This window comes from Boleophthalmus pectinirostris, unplaced genomic scaffold, assembly GCF_026225935.1.
Source record: "Boleophthalmus pectinirostris isolate CB_2022bp ecotype Guang Dong unplaced genomic scaffold, ASM2622593v1 HiC_scaffold_1, whole genome shotgun sequence".
Classification (NCBI taxonomy): domain Eukaryota; kingdom Metazoa; phylum Chordata; class Actinopteri; order Gobiiformes; family Gobiidae; genus Boleophthalmus; species Boleophthalmus pectinirostris.
Genome location: NW_026570970.1, coordinates 18429583 through 18454752, shown reverse-complemented (window position 1 = coordinate 18454752; position 25170 = coordinate 18429583). Strand labels below are relative to the sequence as shown.

The window sequence follows — 25170 nt, the reverse complement described above, 5'->3', positions numbered from 1 at the left end:
TTGTCTTTAAATATAACACTTTATTGTATAGAACAGGTCTCATTCTGATGTGCAACAATGATATCAAGGTTTGTCCTACTCATTAAAGGAACAAAGTTAAACTCAGATGTGCCAAGGCCTGTGTTCTGGTGTATTCCTTATAAGGTTATGCTCTACTTAGCAACGGTTGCTAAGCAGTGGGGATACAGGGGGAGTTGGTACATCTCTGCGCACTAAACTGAGACGGTATAATCTTAACATAAAACTTTACTACAACAAACCAGCAGAAGGTATTAAAAGTGTTGTAGGTGTAACATTATTGAAGAATCAATAAAGTAGAATAATTGCAGGTAACAGATGCAGGCAATGGAACAAGGATGCGTGGCAAAGGTGACCAGCAGGGCCCTAAATGGAGTTGAGAATGGAGGCCTGAGTGTGATTCAGAGCTTATTGGTATAGCATGAGGGGGCAGTTAGGACCAAATTACCTCTTGGCCATTTACCCCCTCCTTCTGTGTAATGGTGGACCTTTCAACCCAAAATAAATAACCACATGGCCAGCTGCCATGGCCGCCATGTTGAGTTACAGCACACCTCTTAAACATTGAGACTGAGATTTAGATTCATGAACACAGCTGGACTACATATTTCTCACATAAAGACTAGACACTGTATTTGGTGAAACTAACAATGTGCCAGGGTGAATACTATGTTTGATTGATATTTACAGTTTCCCCCCACAGTTGTAGACATCAGTGGTGTAGCATGCAATATGTTCAATGTAGTTCACATTTTCATTTTCATTAGCCTTCAGTGTTAGTTTACCATAATATATTCTTGCTTTTTGTTATTATAATATATTGTGATGTGTGAGCTACTTTGTCCAAATAATTTCTCTTCTGAATCAATAAAGTTTGTCTAAGTCCAAATGTTTTTGCTCAAACATCGAGTAAATATAATGAAATGATCTGCACATTCAAAGTCAGGCAAAATGCACTGTACCTCCATTCTGTGTTGAGTGGGGCTAGAGTAAAGATCTCTCCCTCCTCTCCTGATGCAGGTTGTGACCTGGGGCAGTGTGAATCAGCAGCCCTGTTCACAGTGGCACATAAACTTCAAACAGCTCCAGCTCTAAAGACTGTGAGTGAGCAGTGCCATAAGGAAACATTCCTCTAACGCACTGTGACATATTAATGAGGAGACATTCAGCTCAGTAATTGGAGCTGACAAAACTCATGCTTGTCTCAACATGTTGATTAACACCTGAATCATCAAAACACATCAGGTATATTTGTGCATATTTCACAGTTTTGTGGAGAATAGTTTGGCTTATTGACTTTTCCCCTTCAGCACTAAACAAGTTAGTTACTTAATATCTCATAAGTACAAAGTAAAAACACATGAAGCCTCTATTGGACTGGTATTCACACAGTTGTGCTTTATTGCTGTACATGTACAGTACTTAAAACAGTGGGAAACATTATCATTATGAAAGATCTTTTCTGACCCATATTATATATGCACGTAGTCGATATGTAAAAAAAAAAATAGAATAAAATAATTCTGAAAGGCAGTGAAGTACCCATGTTGAGGTACTAACAACAGACAATCACACTTTGTTTAGTATAGATTCCTGACAAAAATTGGTAAGAAGACGACCACCAGTCGGTGCTGGGTGTGTTGTGGACAGGATGTGAGTGGCATTTAGAAATGAGATGTGACACACTGGATTGAAAATACAGTATAATATAGAGCTTGGCATGCCTTTGTTTAATCTTCTCAACTTATTCTTATGAATACAGCTTAAAATGGAAAGGATTCTGAACAATAAAACGTCCAACATAAGGGTTGTAGTACTTGATCTACATCCCCAATACGTAAGATAATGAATATCTATTAAAATACAACACAAAGGCTTCATTTCTTGCTTAAAAATAGAACTGCATACATATCCCTAACATTTATTACATTAAGCAGTCCTGCACACTTTGCATTTTTTCAGTACCATATGATTTTCAGTGCAAGGCATTGCATACATTCGCCTAATCAGTCCAAAATACTGCTCTGTTTCCATTGTGTGTGAATGCCAGTGGTCTGAGTGGTTTCAGGACATTTTGTGCATCTTCACGCACCAACAACAACTTGAGATCGATCTCTGATGGCACTGCTAATTTGTAAGACTGAATCAATCAGACACATTGTGGGTGATCAGTGGGAATGAGAAATCAATCGCAGCTATTGATACTTTGTGGCTCTAACAATTCTGATCCAATCTCCAAAGATCAAACAGTTTGTCCAGACACACCCGGCCCGTTATAGACACAACAATACAAAACAGTGTGCAATAGAACATCCATATACAATGAACTTGTCTGCTTTGCATCATAGCAGCGAAACATCAGGAAAAATAACATAATATTAAATAGTATATAAACCATTTCATAGCCTTAAACAATCATTCAGAAAAAAGATATTCACATTTTAAAATAAACCTCTTCTTTTCCTCAGCCATTGCATCGAACCCAAGACATTCTTAAATCTGACAATCCCCCCGCTCCCTGGCATCAGCCCAAACCCTGTGTTCGTCCTTACAGTAAAGGTACAACTCATCACATCACTATTTACAGAGCTGTTTCCATAGAAACGCCCATGACCCACAGGAGGGGGAGAAAGGGCTGGGACCACATGGGTCTGTTTGTTGAGGTTACTTTGGGTAAAGATGAAGGGACAGGAGGGGAGACAGAGGACAGAGAGGGGGACACACCCACTGTGGTGGACAGCTGTACAATAATTGAGTTCATCTGGGCTCAAGACCAGACTGTGTATCTTCCTTTCAACATATTTACATAGACAACTGAGTCAATAGTAAACAGCACTATAAGCTCAGATTTGGTCATTTATACAGTACGTAAACATACTGTCTGAGAATATTACAGCTGCTCTGGCCACTGGACTTTGACATTACTGTATTTTTCTTGTATGTGCCTGAAAAATGTACTTTCAGGCGCATCTTTACCTTTGGCACATAGTTTTTTTCTTTGTAACTTAAATAAGTCATTCGTTGGATGAGCAGTTTCCATTTTTCACTTTGTTTTGTTCTGTAATGCATAATAATAATAATAATACACAATATAGGGTACTTAAACCGCATATTCACAAACAGACTTCTGCTTTTACCACTCACTTACAGATCCCCTTCTTCCTGATGGCACATGCACCATTTTGCATGATTGGGCACAAAACATTAAAAAGGTCAAATAGCATCGTCAGCTTAGTCTGTTTTTCAAGTGTGTTCAAAGTATACAACACAAAATGACTGCAGTACATCCATTGAGCCAAAGTCCTTTCATAGTAAAGGTAAGTGCAGGTGTTGGCCACAGGTTTTTGTTTGTTCCTCAAAGGCTGGTGGTGACAATGGGAGCAGAAGTGCACCATCGGATTGTACTGAGGTTAGCCTGACCCTGGGTGCGTGTTGCCGGGGCAGCAGTAGCACTTACAGAGCCCAAAGTTGTAAGAGTAGTGTCCCTGAACAGGTGAGAGGGTCCCATGTGTAAGTCGAGCTTTGAAAGGCGATGGTTCACTTATAAACTTGAGAGTGATCCAAGCCTCGACAGGTGCACAGAGACACATCATGGAACAGCACGTCAAGTATTATCAGCAGCACCATGTTTCGAGTGGACTTCCACGGTGAGCAGCAGGTAGAACATGACAGCAACCAGAAGGGGACCTAAATATTTTACTTTTACAACCCTTGAACTCCAAAGAAAACTACCAAAACATCCAAACAACCCAGAGCACCCAAAGGCAAGAAGATGGCCCCTGTTTTTCCTGACCTTTTTAAAGTATTATACAGTAAATACTAGCCTGTATCACATTTACTTTCGAAGACCATGGTGTACTGTATAATGTGCACAAGTTTGATTGGGGGCTGACATCAGAGTTACTTGGTCCATATTATTATAGTTCTACCAGGAATCTCATGATGAGGCCTTCCTGTTGGTCCAAAGCAGCGTGGGGGGCAGGGGAGGGGACTGAGGTGGGCGTGGCTTCCAGTAGCCCCGCCCCTCACACTGCATTCGCCGCAACCGCAGGAGTTCCCCGAGGGCAGCGCACTCATGGCCGCCAGTCAAATGCAGGCGTTGGAACATCTGAAATCAGAGAAGGTCATTGTTAAAAAAATGAAAGGAAGAATAGACAGACACATTTTAATTGGAGGTGGGTGTTATGTCAAAACAAAAAAAAGATCATGATATTCCTGGAGTCAGATCTCAATTTCATCACAATTCATGTATCATTGCCTTTAAGAGATAACTGATGTAATCTGTTTCTTCAGAAAGCGCTGCCTTCTAGGGAAATTTAGTGAATCACAATATGGCAGTTTGACAAATATTCACAAGTTTTCCAGTCTACAGTGGTCAGTTTCTTTTCAAAAGTAGTCCAAGGAAAACAGTGGTACCATCTGAGAAATCTACTAGACAGAGGGTCATAATGTTATGCCAGTGTATCTAACCTTGAGTGAAAAAATGCATGTCTAATAATCAACTTTACATTGAGACTAATGAATATTCAAGAGTGATAAGATCGTTATGGGATCAATATGTGTTAGAGGTAAACAAGAAGCACACCATACATTACAAATGAAGTACACAGACATAGATGTAGATATTGATTTAGACACCAACTTAAATTATACAAACATATTGGCAGTTAATATGCAAATAATCATGGGTGAAAGAACAAAAAAATATACCAAGTAATAATAATAAAAAAACAGTAAAACACAACAGCAGGGGGATTTCCAACTTTGATCGACATCTCTGGCAATTCCCTCAAATTTCCATACGCTGTCTATGGATCTTCAATACATCACTGTAGAGAGGATCATGTGAATAACAGATCTCCCAAAACTCCTCTCACCACACACACACACACACACACGCACACACACACACGTCAGGCACGCACACACATGTCAGTGCACTAGATAGGGTCATCAGTCAACTGCCAGTCAATACTCTGGCAAATCAATCAGACAGGAACTCCAATCTCCTGCAGTCAGTAATACGCTACAGGACCAGCCCTTATGATCCATACCAGAGCAGGAACGGCAACTTAAAGGCTATTTATAGGCTTTTAAATGGCAAAGTAGTAATTCATATGAGCCCACAAAAAGATACTGTACAAGTCTGCAAAGATATTATATATTTAGTTGCCCAGAGTCATTCCTAAAGCTGAATTTGCACCATTTTAGACGTATTTGCAATATTCTGGAAGCTAGTTTAGCAACAAATATCTTTTTCGTCAATCAGTTGTGTATTATCAGGGTGTATTATAGAAAGAATGTTCAGGGTTATATATTTTTAGATTTTCAAAGAATCATCAGTAGCTATAGCAACAACTGTAATAGTAAGCAGCCAACTTTTTGTGCTTGCGTAATCATGTCTGAGGTACAGTACTTTTCAATGAGATTTTAAGTACTTCAATGAACATGTGTATAGACATAGAGAAGCTCTTACCATGCAACTTTATACTGACCACTTCCTGTTATGCTTGGACTTAAACCATAGGGGTATATTGCCCACAAACATATATGTATGGTCAAACGCCTGCACCAAACTCAATGACCTAATCCATAATTTACACCTTCCTGCCAGGCTGCTCTCTGCACTGGCGCCACGAGGAACTATCTCCGGGAACGGCATGCACAGAGAGAACAGCATGTCCTCCACACAATCATTGACTTCCAATTATGAAAAATAAAATATTCCTTTTTAATCAAACAGGCCCAGTGCCCCAGTAGAACAAAGTGTTGCCATGAACACTGTTAAATCGAAAACTGGGCTTTAATAGAGGAACACATCTAAGAGCCTGAAATGAGGCAAATTAATAAAACAACAATTTAGCCTTTCAAGAATCAATTGTGTTTAGAGCTATAGTTTACATGACAAAATGTTGTGTAGATCAATAACTATTTAAGACCTATTTGTGCTATATAATGGTCTAATGATTTTGGTAGAACAGCCATGTTTCACAATCAGATGAATAGATAATCTGTAACTGGGAGAGATTGCGTCCTAAAAAGTGGACCACAGATGTTCTAGATGTCTTGTGGTATTTACTGACGTATTGATGCTTGCAGACTTTTTCAAACAACAGAAAAAGCCAAAACAAGCCACACCATTGATAACATTCTCCTCCCTGTATTTCTAGGCTGGACCCTTTGGTTTTCATTTTTCCAATTAGATCAGCTAAATCCACACACAGAGAGGAATGCGGCTAATTGAGGGACATTCTGGGTCATGGAGCCGTTCCCATCTCCTAAATGAGAACAGAGAAATCTAACAGAGAACACAAAATGAAAAAAAGAAAAAAAAGAAAAGCATTTATTTTACAAGATCCCCCCAAAATGAAAGATGATAATTTAACGTAGACATAAAAAAAAGAACTTATATATGTGACACGTGGATTCATAGGGAAAGGCTGAATTACTGTAACATAAACAACAGTTGAGGCAAATTTAAAAGTTGTAAATTCAAAACATTGGGAAGACAAAGCGGGGAATTCCAGATGAGCCATAAATAAACAAACATGACAAGGAACCAGTGATAGCAGTGGTTTTCAACATTCAAATTAGGGGAAAGAAGATAAGATGTTCCACACATGGTAAAAAGTAATAAAGTTGAGTTGAGTATGATCTAATATTTTTTCTTATTGCTTTGTCCAAGAAAATCACTGCTGTTTCGGATGGAGAGATGTGACATACACTCACCAATCCCTATAGCAGAGAGAACTGAAGATAGCCCCCTGTCCACCCCTTTGCTGGGTTACAGGGCAGCCCCCGCCCCGAACGGAGAGAAGTTGAGATGACCTCGCTGGAAGATAAAGCATCATGTGAGCGTGATGGACGAGCTCATATCAGATAAGAGGCTCTCATTTTTATGTAGGGCTTTTAAGTCACCGACCATATTATTAACATACATGAATGCACTGGCAAAAGGGGCCTCTCGCTTTCTGAAATACAAGTCACTCAAAGCAATATAATGGTGACCCCAGAGTTAACCACACCTTTTCCTGGTTGCTCCACTAAGTGCATTAAGTAGCATTTTAAACAGTGCGACATTATTGACACCAGAGGAAATAATGAGTCTTACAGCCTCACATAGAAATGATGGGAAATTAGAGCTGCAACGCGGGATCAATACATGGATTGGTTAGTCATGGCCCGGTCATCATTTAACACATTTACAGAAACAAATAAAACAGTAGCTTTTTATTTATTCATTGTTTATTTGATAGGGACAGATACAGGAAACATATACTGAAACTGCACTCTATAATTTTTCTCCCTCCTGCTTGTCTTCACGGAGATGCTATTTCTTTGCCTGGAATGTTCCACTGTACATAACCAATTATCAACCTTTTATGTTTATGTAATTACTGGTGTTTTCTTGCTAAAAAATCCTTAAAGGCCCATACTTCAATATTTTCAGATTTGTGTTTTAATGTTATTTCCTTATCACAAACAGACCTGGATTTAAGTTTTGTTTCATTCACACATGTTTAAAACACAAGTTCTTCTCTCAAATGGAAAACACTCTTTTCCACCTTTTGACGTCATGTGGTAATACAGGAAGTGCTCCATTGTGTTTTTAAACTCCATATAAGTTCACTACAATCATTTGGATGATTTCAGCCCTGCAATTGCCAAACTCAACTGAACTAAGGCTAAAAATTTGCTGTGAAGCTGTGAACTTTAAACTATTGCTGTCATCACAAGGTGGAACAGAGTATTTTGAGCTTTGGAGACAGAGACAGACTAATAATGCAGGATTACTCAAATGTGTGAATGAAACAAAACACAGCTCCAGGTATATTTTTGATGAACAACATTCTTACATGGCTTAAAACTCACAAGTAACAATATCCAAATCTCACGGTACGATGTTTATTGCGATATTTTGAAGAGATTAATATAATTGTAGATGGGACACTTTTTACTTTTAAAATACCTTGACAAGATACGATACGATACCACAGTATTTCAGTTATTACTACACCCTACTCACAAGAGTAAATTTTATATAATATAGGACCTTTAAGTAATAGTAGTAATTAGAACAATACATATTTGTTGTGCATACCATCTAGCTGGTGGAGTTTTATTTATTGTATAATTTGTATTGTATCATACAGGTGGAAGTTGTACTGGTAGGGGTAGTTGGAGCAGACAGTAGTGGTATTATCAAACTCTTACAATTTACTTCAACCCAGGAAGTAATCTTGTTCCGTTTTTGTACTTGACTAATATTGATTTGAAGAAGTTTATTTTTGTTCCTAATTAGCATCTAATTATCTTTTTCCCAGACTGTTTTGAAAGCAGCTCTTGTTTTTTTGCCCTGTGATGACTAAGGGCACGTCCCGGGGTTAGTCATTAGCAGCCCAACATAATGCGGCCTATTTGTGAGCCTGGATGTTTGGTTTGACAGTATTCATGTGACTGTGTGCAAGTTAAATTCAATCCAGTAACCGTACACCTGTCTTTGAAGCCGGAGAAAGCTCACGTGTCAGGAGAGCTACAAAAGGGGCCACTTTCTGCTCAGGCTCTAAATGTCAACAAGTCCAAAACAAAATGTTGCTTTGCTATATTTGTTCATGGCGAAATGTGATAACGACCAATTAACAAGTACTTTAAAAGACATGGAGTTGTACTATAAAGTTGTACTCATATAGGTATAGATAAAAAAATAAATACATGTTTTAATTAAATTTTTGTCAATTTCATACAAGAAAGATTTTCTGAAGGAAGAGTTCAAAGCATGACAAGTGATAACTGGTAAGTTTTTGTTATAGTAATATTCTATTAATAGTTTGGGGATGTAGTAACAACAAAGTACTATGAAGACAAGAGGCACTTGAAGTAATTTTTAGCAGTGAACATTGGTTCTGATTATGCAATAAATGGCATTAGATATTACATACATTTCACAAAAAACATACTTAACATAATTATATTTATAATATTTGGCTTGTGGTCTTGTCTTGTTTTCCTTAACTGGGCAACTTGGGTGAAGTTCATAATTTTACTTCCTGATAGATAATTCCAACTATTACTTAACAATCAGACTGTAAACAAGGCCAAAAGCTTATCTGATTTACATAATATGTTATCAATTATGATGTGTCAAATAAAATTTGTTCTCTTGGCTAAATTAATGTTTAAACCATCAGAAAATTGTGTAAACGGTGCCTGGATTTTCAGTTCATTTGAAATTTTGCAAGTTTACAAAAAAACCTGATCTTAAACTATGAGCTAATATATTTACCATGTGTAGTATTCCAAGCATTTAAGAAATAATAAAACCTGTCATCTGCACTTCAAGAATTTGGGGGGATTAAAACTCAATCAGGAGGGCTCATATTGCACTACTGTGCTTATGTGACAGTATACAATACAGACATAAATAGCAGAAGATACAATAACTAAACTTATGTGTTTACCTGTGTATGGTGACTGTCCATGTGCCGGTGCAGCGTGCTGGAGGAGTTGGATTTGCTGTGAGTCTCTTCTTCTAACGACCCTGAACACACAATGAGAGACGGAAGTTACAAAAGAGCCAGCTTGACTGTACATCCCACTCTCACAGGTAAAGACTCAAGGACGCACTTCTAAATGCGTCAAACAGGATATAAAAAACTTTCTAACTCTAAGTCTCTAATTGGTGTATTTCAGATCTGCGTCATTGTAACAAAATAACTGTTTTTTATTTTAGATTTTAGCTTTTTAGATGGTACCGTTTGAAATCTGGTTGCCATTCTCCATTGGCGCGGGGGTGGTGGAGTGGGGTGTGTGGTTGTTGGCGTTTTTGTCTTGCAGTTGAGGAGAAGGTGAGGTGGGGGCAGAGCCATATTCTTCTCGTCCTGGCAGATTGATGTTCGAGTTGAATCCTATTAGGAATAAACAAATGAATGATTATATGCAGTGTTAATCATTAAAGTCATATATAAGACATCCAATACTTCAAATATTCAGAAAAAGATATATATTTGGTATTGTGCACTTTTTGTTGGTTTGGTTGGTGTAGTTTCGTGTTAAAAAAGGGCCGCATTGAACAAATACATTTTTGGTGTATTGAGCACAGTTTAAATCCAAATATTTCATCTGTGATAATGTTATCACAAAACTAAACTATACTATAACGTTCCAATGAGTGCTATCAAACTTAATTGGGATTAACTGGCTTGAGACCCAGTTTTAACTTCCATACCGCAATGATAATTTTAAAAGTAATTTTTTAGACTAAACAATGTCATTTTTAACACAAAATAACAATAGTTTCCTTTATTTTATACTGTAGTCTTATACTTCTATACTATACTACTGCTATGTTCAATAGACTCTGACACAGTTTTACCCAGCCTGGTCAGTTTTCTGTTATAGCTTATTCACACATACATAGTCAGCTGTTACATACACACTGGTCGCCTCATGGGCCCAACAACTCAAATGTAAAATTAGCCACCACAACTGTAGCCTCCTGGGACGGCTTTGTGCGTTTGAAAACAGCTGGCAGACTGGGGGGTTCATGTGAGGCTTCTTATACTGAAAAGACCCCAGTAACAGCATCTGGAATAGTGTGTTTACATTTTTGCACCATTTGCGGAATTTTGGAAGTTACATTAATGGTTCAAGTATCTTATGACATATGTTTATCCTTTGTGAAAGCCTGCCAAGACCACCTGCCTGTCTCTTCCTGGCATTCCCGTTTGTTTCATTCCCTAAGGATGAGGAGAGCGGAGAGGGGGTAGACGAATTCAGCTGCTCTTTACAGGGATGTCTGAGATAGCAACTGTAACCCCTGGTCACTCCCATTGCATCAGGTATCACATTGGGCCATTTAACAGCTGAGGGGGGGGCGGAAGTAGGCCATCCTGCTAAACCCTCTGGCATCTCGTGGCTCTGTGATCTAAGAGGGCCGCTTTACTTTGCCCACTCAGAATAACACTAAGGTTATGAACCCTAGTGCCAGCTTGCTGTTTCCATGACGCCAGGGCTTTTTCTTTCGCAGGTCCGAGTGCTGACGAAGAGTGAATCACAGGCCGTCACGTGAACATATTCGTCAGCATATGCACTGGCCTCATACCACTTCTTATAAGGACTTGAGTGTGGAATGGTTTTGACCCTGTTACCTTCACCAGCTGTCTGGACACTAAACAAGTATTTTTAGGATGTTTATGTAATAACAAATATACTGTATCCTGCTATGAAAGATTTATTTGTCCAGTACTGTACAATACTGGATTGAGTAATAATCTTTGGCAACACTATGCACCAGATACCATTCAACTTAGCTTTCTCTGAGCTTGTAAAAGTAATGCCTGATTATTTTCATGCTCACATACAAAAGTGCTAGCCAAGCTGGTGCCACCTAGTGCCTCAGCTCAATTTCAATTTCTCTCCAGCGAGTAGGTCAGAAATCAAAAAACACTAGATGGTTTTGCAAAAACCCTGGAAGTTGTAGACCACACACCGGTCAATCAGCGAAGAGCTGTGAAGCCATGACGTCAAACTCAGGCGCCTGTCTGGGTCCCTTTTGTGGTACATCACAACAGTAACCAAAGCGATCGAGATGGATGTAGACGAAGCCATACATTCTGTGTTGGCAACGATTCTCAAGATCAAGGATTTTCATTCTCTGCTTTGTTTGCTGTTGTGCTGGCAATTACTTGGACACCACTGAATGTTCCAGCGCATTACATATGTCACGACCAAATAGCAGCAATTTAAAGTTAAATAATTAGTTAAATAAAAATAGTATCCACCTACTGTCGAGCAAACAAATCCTAATGCTGCGAGGTCAGACACTTTCCATGAAGTGAAACCGGCTGATGAATCAGGCTACAAAAGTGCGTCATTAAAAAAAAAAAAAAAAACTTTTATCAAACATAAGATCACTGGAACATTTATATTTATAGAAGCAGCTCAAAGTAATGTCTTTGTGGGTCCAAACCTCTGACCCTCCCAATACATTGACTGGAGTGTGACAAATACATTTGTGCCTCTTTTAGAAAGGTCAACCTTTTCATCAGTGTCAGAATGTGTATGTGCACTGCATGTAGCGCATCCACCTCCAAACAACCTGGCCATAAAATGCTTGCGGTGTCATGTGAAGCTAAGTGGGCTACACCACCTACCTCATTAGCTAACATAGAGGAGGGCAGCAGCAGCATCCAAAGGGCACACTTCTGAAGAGGATAACAAATAGTCGACCTCATGTGGGCCAAATATGATGACCTGCTGCATTACTTGAATTAATGACAGGATTTTACAAGAATAAATCCTGAATTCATTTTAAACTATGACAGAATTTTTTTGCTAAATGATTCTGGTCAAGCTGACATTTGTAGCTCTTTGGAAGATGTGCAAAGCAGAACACTTCCTGACACTCAGTCAATAGAGACTATTGCACCCAGACACTGTAGAACCCTATAGCCCCACTCCACTGCGCAGTAATCACAGACCAGCCAATAAATCATCCGCCACACTGCAGACTGAGAATCTGATCATCACTCATCACCAGGAAAATAACAAATAGCGGAAACATAATGAACTCCTGAGATGAGATGGAATCCAATTAAAACATATTATTTTCATTGTTCTTTGGCCCTGTACTGTAGCTTATTATGTTTGTGTGGTTTTCCAATTAAGTAACGGTGACAAACCTCCATCTCTCATCTTGCGGCCAGGAGTGGACTTCTTCAGCAGGCTGCGGCCAGAGCTGAACAGTGTATTGAGTTCATCTAGTGGGCTGGTAAGGGGTCTACCGTTGGCTGGGTTGAAGAGGAGGGGAGAGGAGGAACATGAGTGCGCCCTCCTAGGCTCCGGACGAGACGCTTTGACAGGTGAATAGGGCGGCGGTTTCCCCTGGGGCTCCACACCTGTCCTTTGTGATACTACATTTTTAGGAGAGTCTGAACTTAGAGATGAGGCTCGCGTCAAAGACAGAAAACTTGCATCAGGGGGAAAGGGGAAGTGTGATGGAGGTGGTCTGTAAGGAGGCGGGGGTACTGCGGGGGGAGGAGGTGGAGGAGGTGGGGTGAGCGGAGGAGTGGGTTTCTTTTCTGACATCAGGACGGTGAGGCTCGGAGAGGAGTCAGCCCGCTGGCGTGAATACTGAGGAGAAAGGGGGCTGTCTGGACCGGTGGCATAGTTTAAGTTAGTCTCAAAAACAGGAAGCTTCTTGACTTCAAGTGGGGTCAAAGGTGATTCATCAGAGGCTGGGGAGCAGGTAACAGGGGAGGGTGGGAACACCAGGAGGGGCGGGCGGTGAGGGAGGAGGTTGGGGAAGGGGGCAGGGATGTCACAGCTGCCGTCTTTGGCATGTTGTGCCATTGACAGTCCACTGTTAGAAGCTGACTGAGGTGGAGCAGGTTCCACGGTGCTGAGCACTGCGCCAGTGCGCCTGCTTTCACCTGTTTGAGGAAGTGACGTACTTAATCCCACAAGTCCCAAACTAAGGGCCTCAATTTTGGCAGCTTTTTTCATAACAGGGGCAGGTGGTCCACCATCATCAGGTAGAACATATTTCATCTCCTCATACACAGCCTCTGAGTCATTCAGATCAGGGCTGTCTGGGGGCTCCTGGAGACTCCTGGACCGGGAGTGGGACCCAAACATCTCTATGTACACGTCCTCTTCGTCCTGGCAGTGGAAAAGGCTCAGAGGAACACCCTGTGGAGCGTCTAAGGAGGCCGCTTTCTGCATCAAGCCACCAAAGCCCCCAGCACGGGAGAGCAGGGCCAGCTTCACATCGGCCGGCCGCAGCTGTTGGAGTTGAGGGGCCACCGCATTGATCTCCTCATAAGACCCCGAGAGCTTAGTGTTGGGACTGCGCTTAGGTTTCGGTGGTGGCACTTTCCTCATAGTGGTGTAGTCGTCGCTGTGAGGGCGGGGCTTGGCTGCAAGCAACACATAAAATGGATTTAAATTACAGTGCAGAGTATTTTTCACCTCTTCTCATGACATGAAAAATTTGAAATGCATAAATGAATAGCATGAATTGATTTCACCAGGGCAAGTGAAGCTCTAATCAATCAGGAATATTTTGACCATAACCTGGTCAAAACAGTCTTTGACTTTAAGGAGAAACTAAAATTGTTTAATATTGTGCAGGTAATTACTGCTAAAATAAAATAAATAATAGGGTTAAGAGTGTTATCAATACATGAATATATAAAAGAAGTAAATCATAAAATGACTAGAGCATAGATAGCCTATCACACATGTAACTAGCTTACTGTGCCTGTCAAAACCTTTTAAAGTGGTTCAAATCACTGACCATCTGTGCATGTGGAGTGGAGGTGAGGTACCTGAGGGGTCTGTGGGGGACAGCTGGGATTTGGGGGGGCTTCCAGCTGGTGAAGCGTATCCCTCTGGAGTGGGGCTCTCTTTGGCTGACATGGACAGCCCTGCACTCACTGCTTCATATGAAGCACTCAGGCGGGTGTTGGGGTCCCTCTTTGGTTTGGGAGGGGGCTGTTTACGCGGAGAGGACAGTCCTGTGCTGCCCGCTACATCCTCGGTAGGGTGCACTACCTGCTGCAGCGCCGGTTTGATGGGGGGGCTGCTGGAGTGTATCTCCATGGCGAGGGGGATTGGCACAGAACTGGAACGAAAGTGGCGTATGACTCGTGTTCCCCCATTGATGGAACCTTCTGAGACTTTTCCACTTTTTTCAACCATTCTGAAAAAAAAAAAAAACAGCAGTGATGAACAACAATGTATGGACCAATTCTGTGTTGAATGTAAATCCATATTTGAAAAGTATTGTAATGTAAGATATTAGAATTTGTGGGTGAAAAGAACATCTATCTCTAATCTAGATAGTGTTACTCTGCCTCAACTGTAGTGTCATGATTATTCACTAAGAAAGCCAATTGGGGGAATAAAGAGCAGAGAGATTATGCTAAATTTAATCTCCTTGCAGTAATTTGATAACATCCAGTTTGATATTTCCTTCACTAATCTGAGCAAGCCATCTGTTGGTTCTACGAATGCAGGCAGGGGGTAGGGAGGGTGTGGGCCCTGTACATTGAATGAGTGCATGGTGGGCACTGTGCATATTAAACAGCTGTGGTGATATTAATTACACTTTATGTTTTAGTGTTGGGGCGCATTTGGGGTTTTATATTATATTGGTTTATAGGAGCCTTTTGTACGGCAGCAGCCGCAGTACCTCCCATCCCAGTCCTCTCAGTGACACCCCCCTCTAGCTAAAGCTCCCAGGATCATGTCACCAGTCACAGCAGCAGATGTTGCAATACAAATCCTCTAAGGCTATACATTTCTTTTTAATCTCTTCAAATGCAGCCATTTTTATAGTATGGAATTAGTTAACAAATTGGATTGAGCAAAATACAGTAGAGAAAGTGCAAAAGAAATGATAAATGATTCATAATTTACAGTTTTTTTGAAAATGTATTCTAAATTAAATATTTATAGCAAATTTAAGTATTTAACTGTATTGTGTTTTTTTTACTGCTAGACATGGTGTTTGTCTGCCGTATATTAAAGGCGCATTGTGTAACTTTTGTGGTGTAGGGTTTGTCAAATGCTTTTCTCCATGTAGATGTTATTGCTTTGTCTGGAATATTTCACAGTATGGTATTAAACCCCTATCATCATGAAGACCAAACAAGACCAAGTTACAGGTAAAATTTGCGGAGAGGCGAGCCTGCTCAGTCACAATGCCTGTTTTTCTAGGTGTTTTTTAGCTGTAAAACCACCTGCAATAGAATAAATGTAAGGTAGAACTGTTAAATGTCATACTGTGGAACATTCCAGGCAGAGCAATGACATATCCATAGAAACAAGCAGGCGACGGGCCCCCAACCACGTTTAAGTTGCTCAAATTATTACACTTAAGCATTAGTAGAATACATTATAATGGCAACTAAAACACATAAATCTTAAAATTAGGTGAGTAACAAGACATTTATTAATGTTAATGAAAGATAATGCATTTTTCAAAATTAAGGTGATTTCTAAGCCCCTTAATGTGATAATGCTTACCCTTTTGTGTCAGCTTGTAGTGTTATTGAATTTTCCCTGGGTGCAATACATTACATGACAATGAGGAGAGGCAGAGATAAGGATAGCTTTCCATATGTGCAACACAATCCTTATACCATCTGATAATGCCGCTCATTATCTCACTATCCATCATGTGAGTTACAATTAAAAGCCTTAGGCACACAGGGATACAATGACAACATTCATCTCAAAATGCATCCGCACATACTCCCAAGTCAAGGCAATCGGTTTCTTCATAGAGTCATTAATTATAATCATGATAGAAATGCCATATTATCAGTATGGAAATGAAGGAGAAAAGTGTTTTCTTTAAACACGATTCACAACAAAGGCAATCAACACAATAGTAAGGCCAGTAAATTTGTATGGTTTAGATACAAGGAGGAGACAGAGACAGCTCAACTTCAATTATTTTGGAAATCAATTTAGAGAAAGGATGCAAAAGATAGGGTGAAATGGAGAATACTACTTATTTTGAATGTATTATTACTATTTATATTGCTATTATATTATATGTTGCTCTTGCTATATTTATTGTAATGTGTGAGCTACTGGGTCCAAATAATGTCTCTTGGCAATCAATCAAGTTTGTCCAAGTCTAAGAATAAACTATCACTCATGACTTTTCTTTTTAAGGCACATGCAAAATGATTTAACATCTGACAGTGATGCCAGAGTATTCTTCTAAGTTTTTAATCAGTAGGAGAACATTCTACCCTCATTAATGAATATGCAGGAATATATATTATATATTCTTTTACAAGTTTCTGACCTGCGCACAGGTTGCTCCTCCTCCTTGCCCACAGGCTCAGGCCTCTCTCCTAGGGGCGGGCTGCTGCTGAGTGCACTGACCACACCGTTGCCATAGCAGCGAAGGCGGTCACTCTCACGAGAAATATCAGCAGCATTTTGGATTACCAACTGGTCATAGGTTCGAAGCCCCATGTCTTCTGCCCCCTGGAGGAATTGCTGCAGTGTGCGCTCCTCTGTTTGAAGTAGAAGTAGTCGTTTGTGAGCCCGGCGTCTGGCAAGCCAACCTCGAACAACTGTGAAAAGATATAATCAATAAAGCAACGCTTTTAATAGCATTTTGATTAGTTACGTAACATTTTTTACCTTTTTGGCATGTAATTATCTTCTTTTGAAAGTGGTAGCAGCGATCATTCAGCTGATCCGCTTGCCAGTATCTCAGGAAAACTTTACTGCTGCCCATCTAAAAACACACATTTTGTTACTGAACCCTAAAGGAACAGCACATTGCCTCAAGAGACTGACAGCTTCTGAATCTGAAGAGAAAGTGTCTGGTGGAGCAGTAAAGAGAGAGTAAAGACGATTGGTTGAAGTAGGCTGGAGGTTTGCCATGTTAACAATCACCTCCTCAATGTAGGGGCTTTCTGAGCTACAACAGATGTCCCTCCACACCAGGTGCACTGCCATGGGGGTGACAGACGGACGGATGGATTGACCGATGGACACAATTCATTCCGACACATGCTACTTGTAAGACTTGTGTTCACTCAGTGTTCAATGCAGAGCTATACAGAAGTAGTCTGGAGAAGCATTGTTGAGGAGTGCTTGTGCTTGTGTGGGACAGGAGCACATAGTGACCTACGGGGGTCACAGGCTCAGACACAACAGCAGTCTGGCAGACAGGACAGGGGAGAGGGAGAGGGGGGAGATGCGCGATGTGAGGGGAATGATGATGAGGCAAGACAGCTGGAACGAGTTGTCAAAGATTCCATAGGATCTTTTTAAATAGCGGGTCAAGGATTAAGTCATTGGGCAAATCTGCTATTGATAGAGACAGAGGATAGGCAGGGCATAGGCTCACACAGACCTGCCATCCTTGGAGTTTGCACTGCTGAAGGACCGCGCGGCATCTCTCCTCTGCGGACAGCTTCTTCTTGTCGCCCATAGTGGGAATAACAAGGTCTTTATATCTAAGAAAAACACAAGGAAAGCATATGCAAAGTGAACAACAACTCTTACGTTCAGTTGAGCTGCTGTGCATAAACCCTATTTTCACTGAAACAATTCAGTTCAAGAGGTCAGTGGGGTCATACAGCAGAGCGCAGGGCAGCATCTGTTCCTATTGGTGTTGCCCTGGACAACCGCTGCCGTGAGCGCTGAGCTGGACGGAGACAGCGGCTGGAAGTCTGAGTCTGGGATTTGAGCGGGTAAAAGTGACCAAGGGCAGATTTTTTCCCAGCTAACATATGTGATAAATATAACACAGTGCAGCTTGCTTTATAGAGTGTATTTTAAGGATACAGATATGTTTTTCTTCTGTCATTAAATTTCCAAGGTCTCCAACAAGTTTGCAATAACAAGTTGTTCTCATACATTCTCATACATACATCAGCTAAACTGACTAAGGTCATTTCAATACAATTACAGCGCACTTATGCAGTATATAATCTTTTAAATAAAGGAGACAAACAAATAATGCAACTCAGAAAACAATAAATTCAAATACTCTATGAGAAGAAAAGTTTAAAGTGCTCATGTTATGCTACTGAAAACACTCTGTTCCACCTTGTGATGTCATGTGGTATTATAGGAAGTGATTCACTGTGTTTTTAAACTGCATACATTAGGATCATTTGAATGATTTCAACCCTGGAATTTCCTATCTCTACTAAACTAAAAGTAAAAGTTAGCTGCTAACTTGAAACACAGACAAATAATAAAGGATTACTCAAACATGTGCAAATGAAACAAAACCCAACTCTGGGGGTGTTTTTGATGAAGTAACAACATTATAACAGTCTATTAGTTCACAATAGTCAATTTTGTGTAACACAGGACCTTTAATAAAAACAAACTCTCTGTCTGCCATTTAAACAGTTGCAGTTTAAGCTTGTTTTTATAATAAATCTGAGGACATGGTTTGTAAACTAAAGTAATAAATAATAGAATAATTCAAAGGTGTGACTAAATAAGGCATGACTAAATAAACAATATGAACAATGTGTACCAAATCCATCCGGGTGACTAAAGTGAATTGTCAGTTATCACCTCTTTAATTTTCAATAAGTAACATCCGATCTGGTGACACATGTGATGAGACAAACATAAGAGGCAGATGACTGGAAACATAAACCAAGGGAGCTGTCAATAGTGAGGGCGTGAGTGGCGCTGATGTGGCCCGTGTTTGATTTGCTGTAGTGGGGTCTGCCTGAACTCTGCCTCACCTTCTGTCTGTATGGTAATGGCAGCTCCGTGGACCGCACATGCTGCCTCCCGGGCCCATAAAACACAAAAGGGACTCTGTAAAGTGCTGACCTTCCCAGTGAGGATATGAAAACCATCGATGCTCCCTACTTTTACAAGCCCCAGGGGGGCGGCATGCAGAGTCAAAGAAATGAAATAACTGCTTTGATAACAGTTTAAATGGAGACTGGCGGGACACTAAAGTCTGGAGTGAGTAGAGTTACGGAGTGTCACAAAGGTAGTAAAGGTTGGACGTAGGAATTTAAACCAGCCACTTAAGCACAGAGGCTGCTCCTGTCTGTCACTGCCAGTCTCAGCTGCCATATCCTTACAGTGTGGCACTGGTGAAGACCACATTCAATTGACCTGTTATATGTTGTTACTTCATCAAAAACATACCTGGAGTTGTGTTTTGATTCATTTCATTCATTCATTCATGAGGTAACATAATAAGACACATCAGAAAATGGTGTAATATGTATAAGACTATTCACAGTTTTAAGTCTGGACTTCCATTTCCTTATGAAGAAACAAAAAATTTCATTGAATTTCTGATCGATAATATCACGACTGTTGTTTGGGGAATATGCCAGATCAGAATATTGAGTATATCATCTATAATTAAAACTACTACAAAGAGAAGAAATGTTTAGTGTAATGTCCCACACAAGGTAATATTTCAGCCATTTTCTGATCAGTTTTATAGTCCATTCACACGTTTGGTCTGAACCTTAACCAAGACATTTACAGGGACATTTTAGCATGTTTTGGATGCATTAATAAAATATAATTTGAATATAGTTTGATTTAGATCATCTAAAAGAGTAGATACAAATTTTTATCAATTCAATATCGCTGGTTATTATTTTTGTAAAAGTGCAAGCTCAGACTTCTTAACTACATTTTTCACTCTCTAAATATATGAGATGTAATACGAACCATCTTGAAATGGATATAAAAATAACTGGTATGTACGTGTGGGGCCAGTGGTGACATGTCCAATGAATACTGATATCCTTTTCATCTGTTTGATAACAATAATGACACGAGCAGTTAGATTTACAGAAACAAGTTCAAGAGGCAGCATTTGACCCCACGCATTGGCAGAAAATAAACCTGGCCACAAAACACATAGCGTATCATAAAAGACAAATAAAAGCAACAGTAAAATAGATTTCCTCATAAATCACTCGGGTTACCAGGACACTAATGTAATTCGCTCGGGGCGGTCACTCTGGCTCAGAGAGGTGGCCTGCATGGATCCAGCGTGTGCCTGTGCGCTCATGTTTGTGCCTGTGACGATATCATAACCTCCAGATTAACAGCTGATTTATTGGCCTGTCATTTCCATTAGTCAAGAGCCAGGGCCTTTTGGAAAAATGACAAATGAACAAAAGGAGAGAAAATAAAATTGATATAATACAGTGGACATCTCCTGGGCGATCAAAGCTTCAGTGAAACTGAGTTGAGAAAAACAGTCTTCCATCTGTTTTTGAGTAATTTGAGCGGCTGCTTTGGGTCTTTGGCATGATAATACTTGAACAATGTAGGTATTTTGAATACCTCGTCAATTGTCAATTGAGTTAGATTTCAGAGTTTGGCCGCACAGCATAATAACATACACAAGCATGTGAAGCTAAACCATTTAGTGGGTATTTTGAGAGATAAATGTATGAATAATTATGTAGATGTTAGTGCATGCTGGGTGCAGTTTCTATCTATTTTTTATTTAGTGATTTTGTATTGATTTATAAGATTATTTATAGGATATATAAGGTATTGAGATTCACTCATATAAGGAATCATAGATTTGTTTTTTATTTAACATTTACTTAACCAGGAAAGTCCAACTGGGATGACTAATCTCTTTTTCAAGGACGTTCTGGCCAAGACAGCAGCAAATATCAGTCAAAACATTCATTTTAGACAACCACAAGAATTTGTTGGCCAATAACAGTTACAAAATAAAAATCTAATTTCAAAACCTTTTAGCATCAATTTAAACTGATGTATTTGAACCAGTTCTTTTAGTTTCCAGTTTTTTTGTAAATTATTCAAGGTTGTGGGTGCAGAATACTGAAATACTGAAACATACTTATTATGCATGTATGTCCACATATGTGTCCCTCATCTGAAACGCGTGGGAGATAGCAACTCTTACTAGAAAGCCAATGGAAAAAATAAGTCTTGTAAAATATAGTAACAGTTGATTAAATAGGCCTGCCGTTAGCTCTACTGAATGATGCCAGGCCAAGGCAGTGGTTAGGGTTTCCTGTATGGCAATCAGCTGTCTCTTGTGATGCTATGTTATCTACTGGCCACACGCATTGCTAACAAAGAGATTAACCCACGCCTACTACACAACTCTGTGACACTGCAATGCTCATATACTGTACGCTGAGAGATAGGGCCACAAATGTTGGCTCAACCCTCACCAGGAATCTCCATTACAACTTTAACAATACACTGGCTGGGTCTAGTCGAAATATTCATCAGAAACACAAAGCAGATAGCAGAGATGGACGCCATTCTATTTTGAAATCCTGTAAGAGTTTAATATGTTTTCTGAGATTTAATTCACTGTGTAGGGCCAATACTGGTTGTGTGTGCTATGCTATTGTGAAAGGTTAGGGAAAATCTCCACCTTGATTTTACAATAAAAAAAGAAGAGTGAAAAAAAAAAAAGAGTAAAAATATGCTTTCAATTATCATTATTTGTGTTTGTATGTGTGTGTGTGTGTGTGTGAGTGTGTGTGTGCGTGTGTGCATGTGTGTATATATGATGATGGCATGTGGATCAAAAACATGGAGGCGTGGTGGAGATGTTTACAACAGTCTAGTGGAAACTTTTGGGGATCATGCGACAAGCCTTGTCTTCCCTTATTATCTGCCAGGAATGTTCACTTTAATCCCTTTATCCTCAAAAGGAAAGACAGAGGATGGAGGGATAAAAAAGGGGTAGGCAGTCTAAATCTTATAGTGCAAGAAATCAAACAAGGAAATAGACATTGTTTCAAGTGGTAAATAAAACAATTTTAAGAGAAGTATTGTTGCAAATATGTTGGGAGGATATGAGTCAACATTAGATCTGACCTTTTGGTCTATCCTCTAGCTATATCGAGATGTTTATGTCCCAACTTGTATTAAATCATGTTATTTACCTGCCTTTTCACTCTTTATATGCAAACCTCTAAGCACTCAGAAACAATTGACCTTTTCACAAAGAACAGTTACAGTGCCACGGGGTAACCATTTGTGTCCTTATCTGACTTTACTAAGTTGGTGTCTGTGTGCCAGCCTGTACCACTGAAAATACTCACTACAATGCGTTTATTTGGGAAAATAAATGCTAAATGAATAAATTGGTTAATGTATTCCAAGGCAATAAGTAACTTTCTTCTTAGCATCCAAACTTGTTAAACAATGATGAATTATAGTAACTGAAGTAACTGGAAACAAAAGCTATTTTTATGCTGCTGAGGCTGTGACACAATGTAATGCATAGTCTAAAAATGACTTCTAATCTAAGAAGGGGATTATACTCTATTAATGTAAGTAGTAAATATTCCCAGATGGGCAAGAAAAAACATCTTGGATGGATTTAACTTAGATCTTTTTTCCCCATTGAAAAGCTGCTCTTGCTTAACAATACAAAACAGACTAACTGAAAACAAAACAAAAATCAACATTGACGATTATTAATTCTGAGTCCAGGGCAGAGAGACCTAACACATACCCCACTGGTTAATATGTCTGTTAGTTTGACAAGAGAAATGTGTTTCATCATCTGCAAAGGACTCCCATCAGAGACGAAAAGCCATGGAAGGTCATTCTGTGCTTCTGACAAAAAAGGGTTGCTGCGACTTGTCAGTTGTGCCATTTCTGTAAGTATAGCAGGTGCCGCACTGTAAGATGAGTGTGCATTTATGTTGTAAAAGCACATTAATATTCCATTACAGTTTCAGATCACTTTGATGCTAATGTGATTTATGTATGTGACTTGAACTGTAATGTAAGTGAAGTATAGAGTCACAGCAGTATATCATTAAACATCTAAGAGAAAATGTCAGATCAAATAGTCCCGAATAAGTATTGAGTAATAACTGTGCCAAGTAGTAACTTTGGTTAGCTAACACCTCACCTGCTAAGAAAGCCCAGGAAAGACATGCGGACAGGGTAGCCGTAGCGGATCATGCGCACCATCTCCAGCACCCCAATGTACTGCAGCTGGGCGGACACATGAAGGCTGTCAAAGGTGTCTGGCTGACCACTGGCGTTGGGGCGGACACACTCCACAAAATGAGGAGTACAAGACTGCAGCTTACTGATCAGCTCTGACAGGGAATTCTACAAGAGGAAAAGGAGAAGAAAAAAAGTACATATTTTCTGACAATAGGCATACTCTGACCATAACAACAAAAACGTTTGAAAATGAATTAAACTTTTTTTTTTAACAGAGAAAAATAGGAGGACTCTGTGTGCCACTAGGCCATGGGATAACCATCTATGTCCTTATCTGACTTTACCAAGTCAGTGTCTTTGAGCCAGCCTGTCACTGAAATACTGAGCAAATGGGTTTATCTCGGAAAATAAAATAATAAATTGCTTAATTTATTTCAAGGCAAAAAGTCATTTTTCCCTAGCAAACAAACATGTTAAACAATTAAAGAATAACTGGGGTAACTGGAAACACAAGTTATTTTTTGCTGCTGTGACACAAGGTAATGCATAGACTTCTAATCTAAGAAGAGGATTACAGTCCATTAATATAAGTAGTAAATATTCCCAGATGGGCAAGAAAAAACAATGTAGCCTAGATGACAAACACTGTGAAACCTGCCTCAGATTACTAAATGTTGTTGCTTTGCATGTTTGTTGGACCTGTCTGTCAAATAAACATAAAATGCACACTTAAAATAATTTTAAACATTTATAAATTAAATAATAAAATGAATTGTGTGAAACAGTGATTGCAACTTCGGAAAGTTGAAGAGAATAGTTGAGTAAGAAAACTCAGAAAATGTGTTATTAAGTTGTCAGACGGTGGCTCCAAGGTCACTCAGATAGCCAAGCATGTAAACACTTGTATGTGTGTTCCAGTTGACGTCAAAGCACACTCCACACTCCTCTAGTACAATGGCTGACACCTCAGCCCTGAGCGTCACTGCAGCACTCACTGCAGGGTCCTGCCTCCAAACAGGCGCATGCACACATGGCTGTTGTTCATTGTTCATTCATTCATGAGGAGGGCCTAGTCCAGCGTCATTCTTCAGCCTCCTCTCTTCCAGTCCCTGAGGAAATTGTCGACCACAAGCCCACAACTGATTGTGCAACACACAGAGCTCATTCAGTCTGAAGGTACAGGCCGAGTAAACCACAGTACATCCCTCATGCGTCACCAGCAACTGCTCAAATGCTCTTTGAAATGTTTGTTTTAGAGCAACCAAATGTATTATCTTCCAAAAACATGTGTGCAAAATGTATCTATATTTATGACTCTTGTTTAAATCATCATCATCAAAATTAAATAAAATGATTTAAATGTAGTGTTCTCATATAATTACTTTCATACCCTCATCTGGACAGCCACTGTGATGGGCCCACAGCGCTCAAGCCTCTGGAGAAATGAGCTTGATCCTTTCTTCTTCAGCATCTGAAATGACAAAAAACATCTGGTCAGCTGTGTTTGAGCCAGATCGCTGTCCACATACTCAAATAGTATTTTGAATTCTACAATGTAATTTTTGCCTTTGTATAATGCACATGTGGCGACTGCAATATTACTTAATGTTCCCATATAAGGCTGGTGGGACAGAGGTGAGAGGGGGCTTATGTAAGCCTTTGCACTCGATGGCTAATGAGCCACAGAGATGTCAGGCAAGACCCCCA

General features: G+C 39.8%; 1 protein-coding gene across 2 annotated transcripts in view; it reads right to left on the bottom strand.

Moving 5' to 3' along the window:
* Positions 1-1418: 1418 nt before the first annotated feature.
* The window catches only part of myo16 (myosin XVI), a 75954-nt gene continuing 52202 nt past the window's right edge, over positions 1419-25170 (bottom strand). For both annotated transcript variants that reach the window (XM_055152650.1, XM_020939158.2), the window contains exons 26-35: positions 24854-24934; positions 23423-23628; positions 17906-18008; positions 17185-17281; positions 16841-17114; positions 14346-14719; positions 12699-13934; positions 9771-9923; positions 9477-9556; positions 1419-4126 (exon numbers count right to left, since the gene is read on the bottom strand). In XM_055152650.1, coding sequence (XP_055008625.1) covers positions 3956-4126; positions 9477-9556; positions 9771-9923; positions 12699-13934; positions 14346-14719; positions 16841-17114; positions 17185-17281; positions 17906-18008; positions 23423-23628; positions 24854-24934 — 2775 coding nt within the window. In that variant the 3' untranslated portion in view covers positions 1419-3955. The remainder of the gene's footprint in view (positions 4127-9476; positions 9557-9770; positions 9924-12698; positions 13935-14345; positions 14720-16840; positions 17115-17184; positions 17282-17905; positions 18009-23422; positions 23629-24853; positions 24935-25170) is intronic.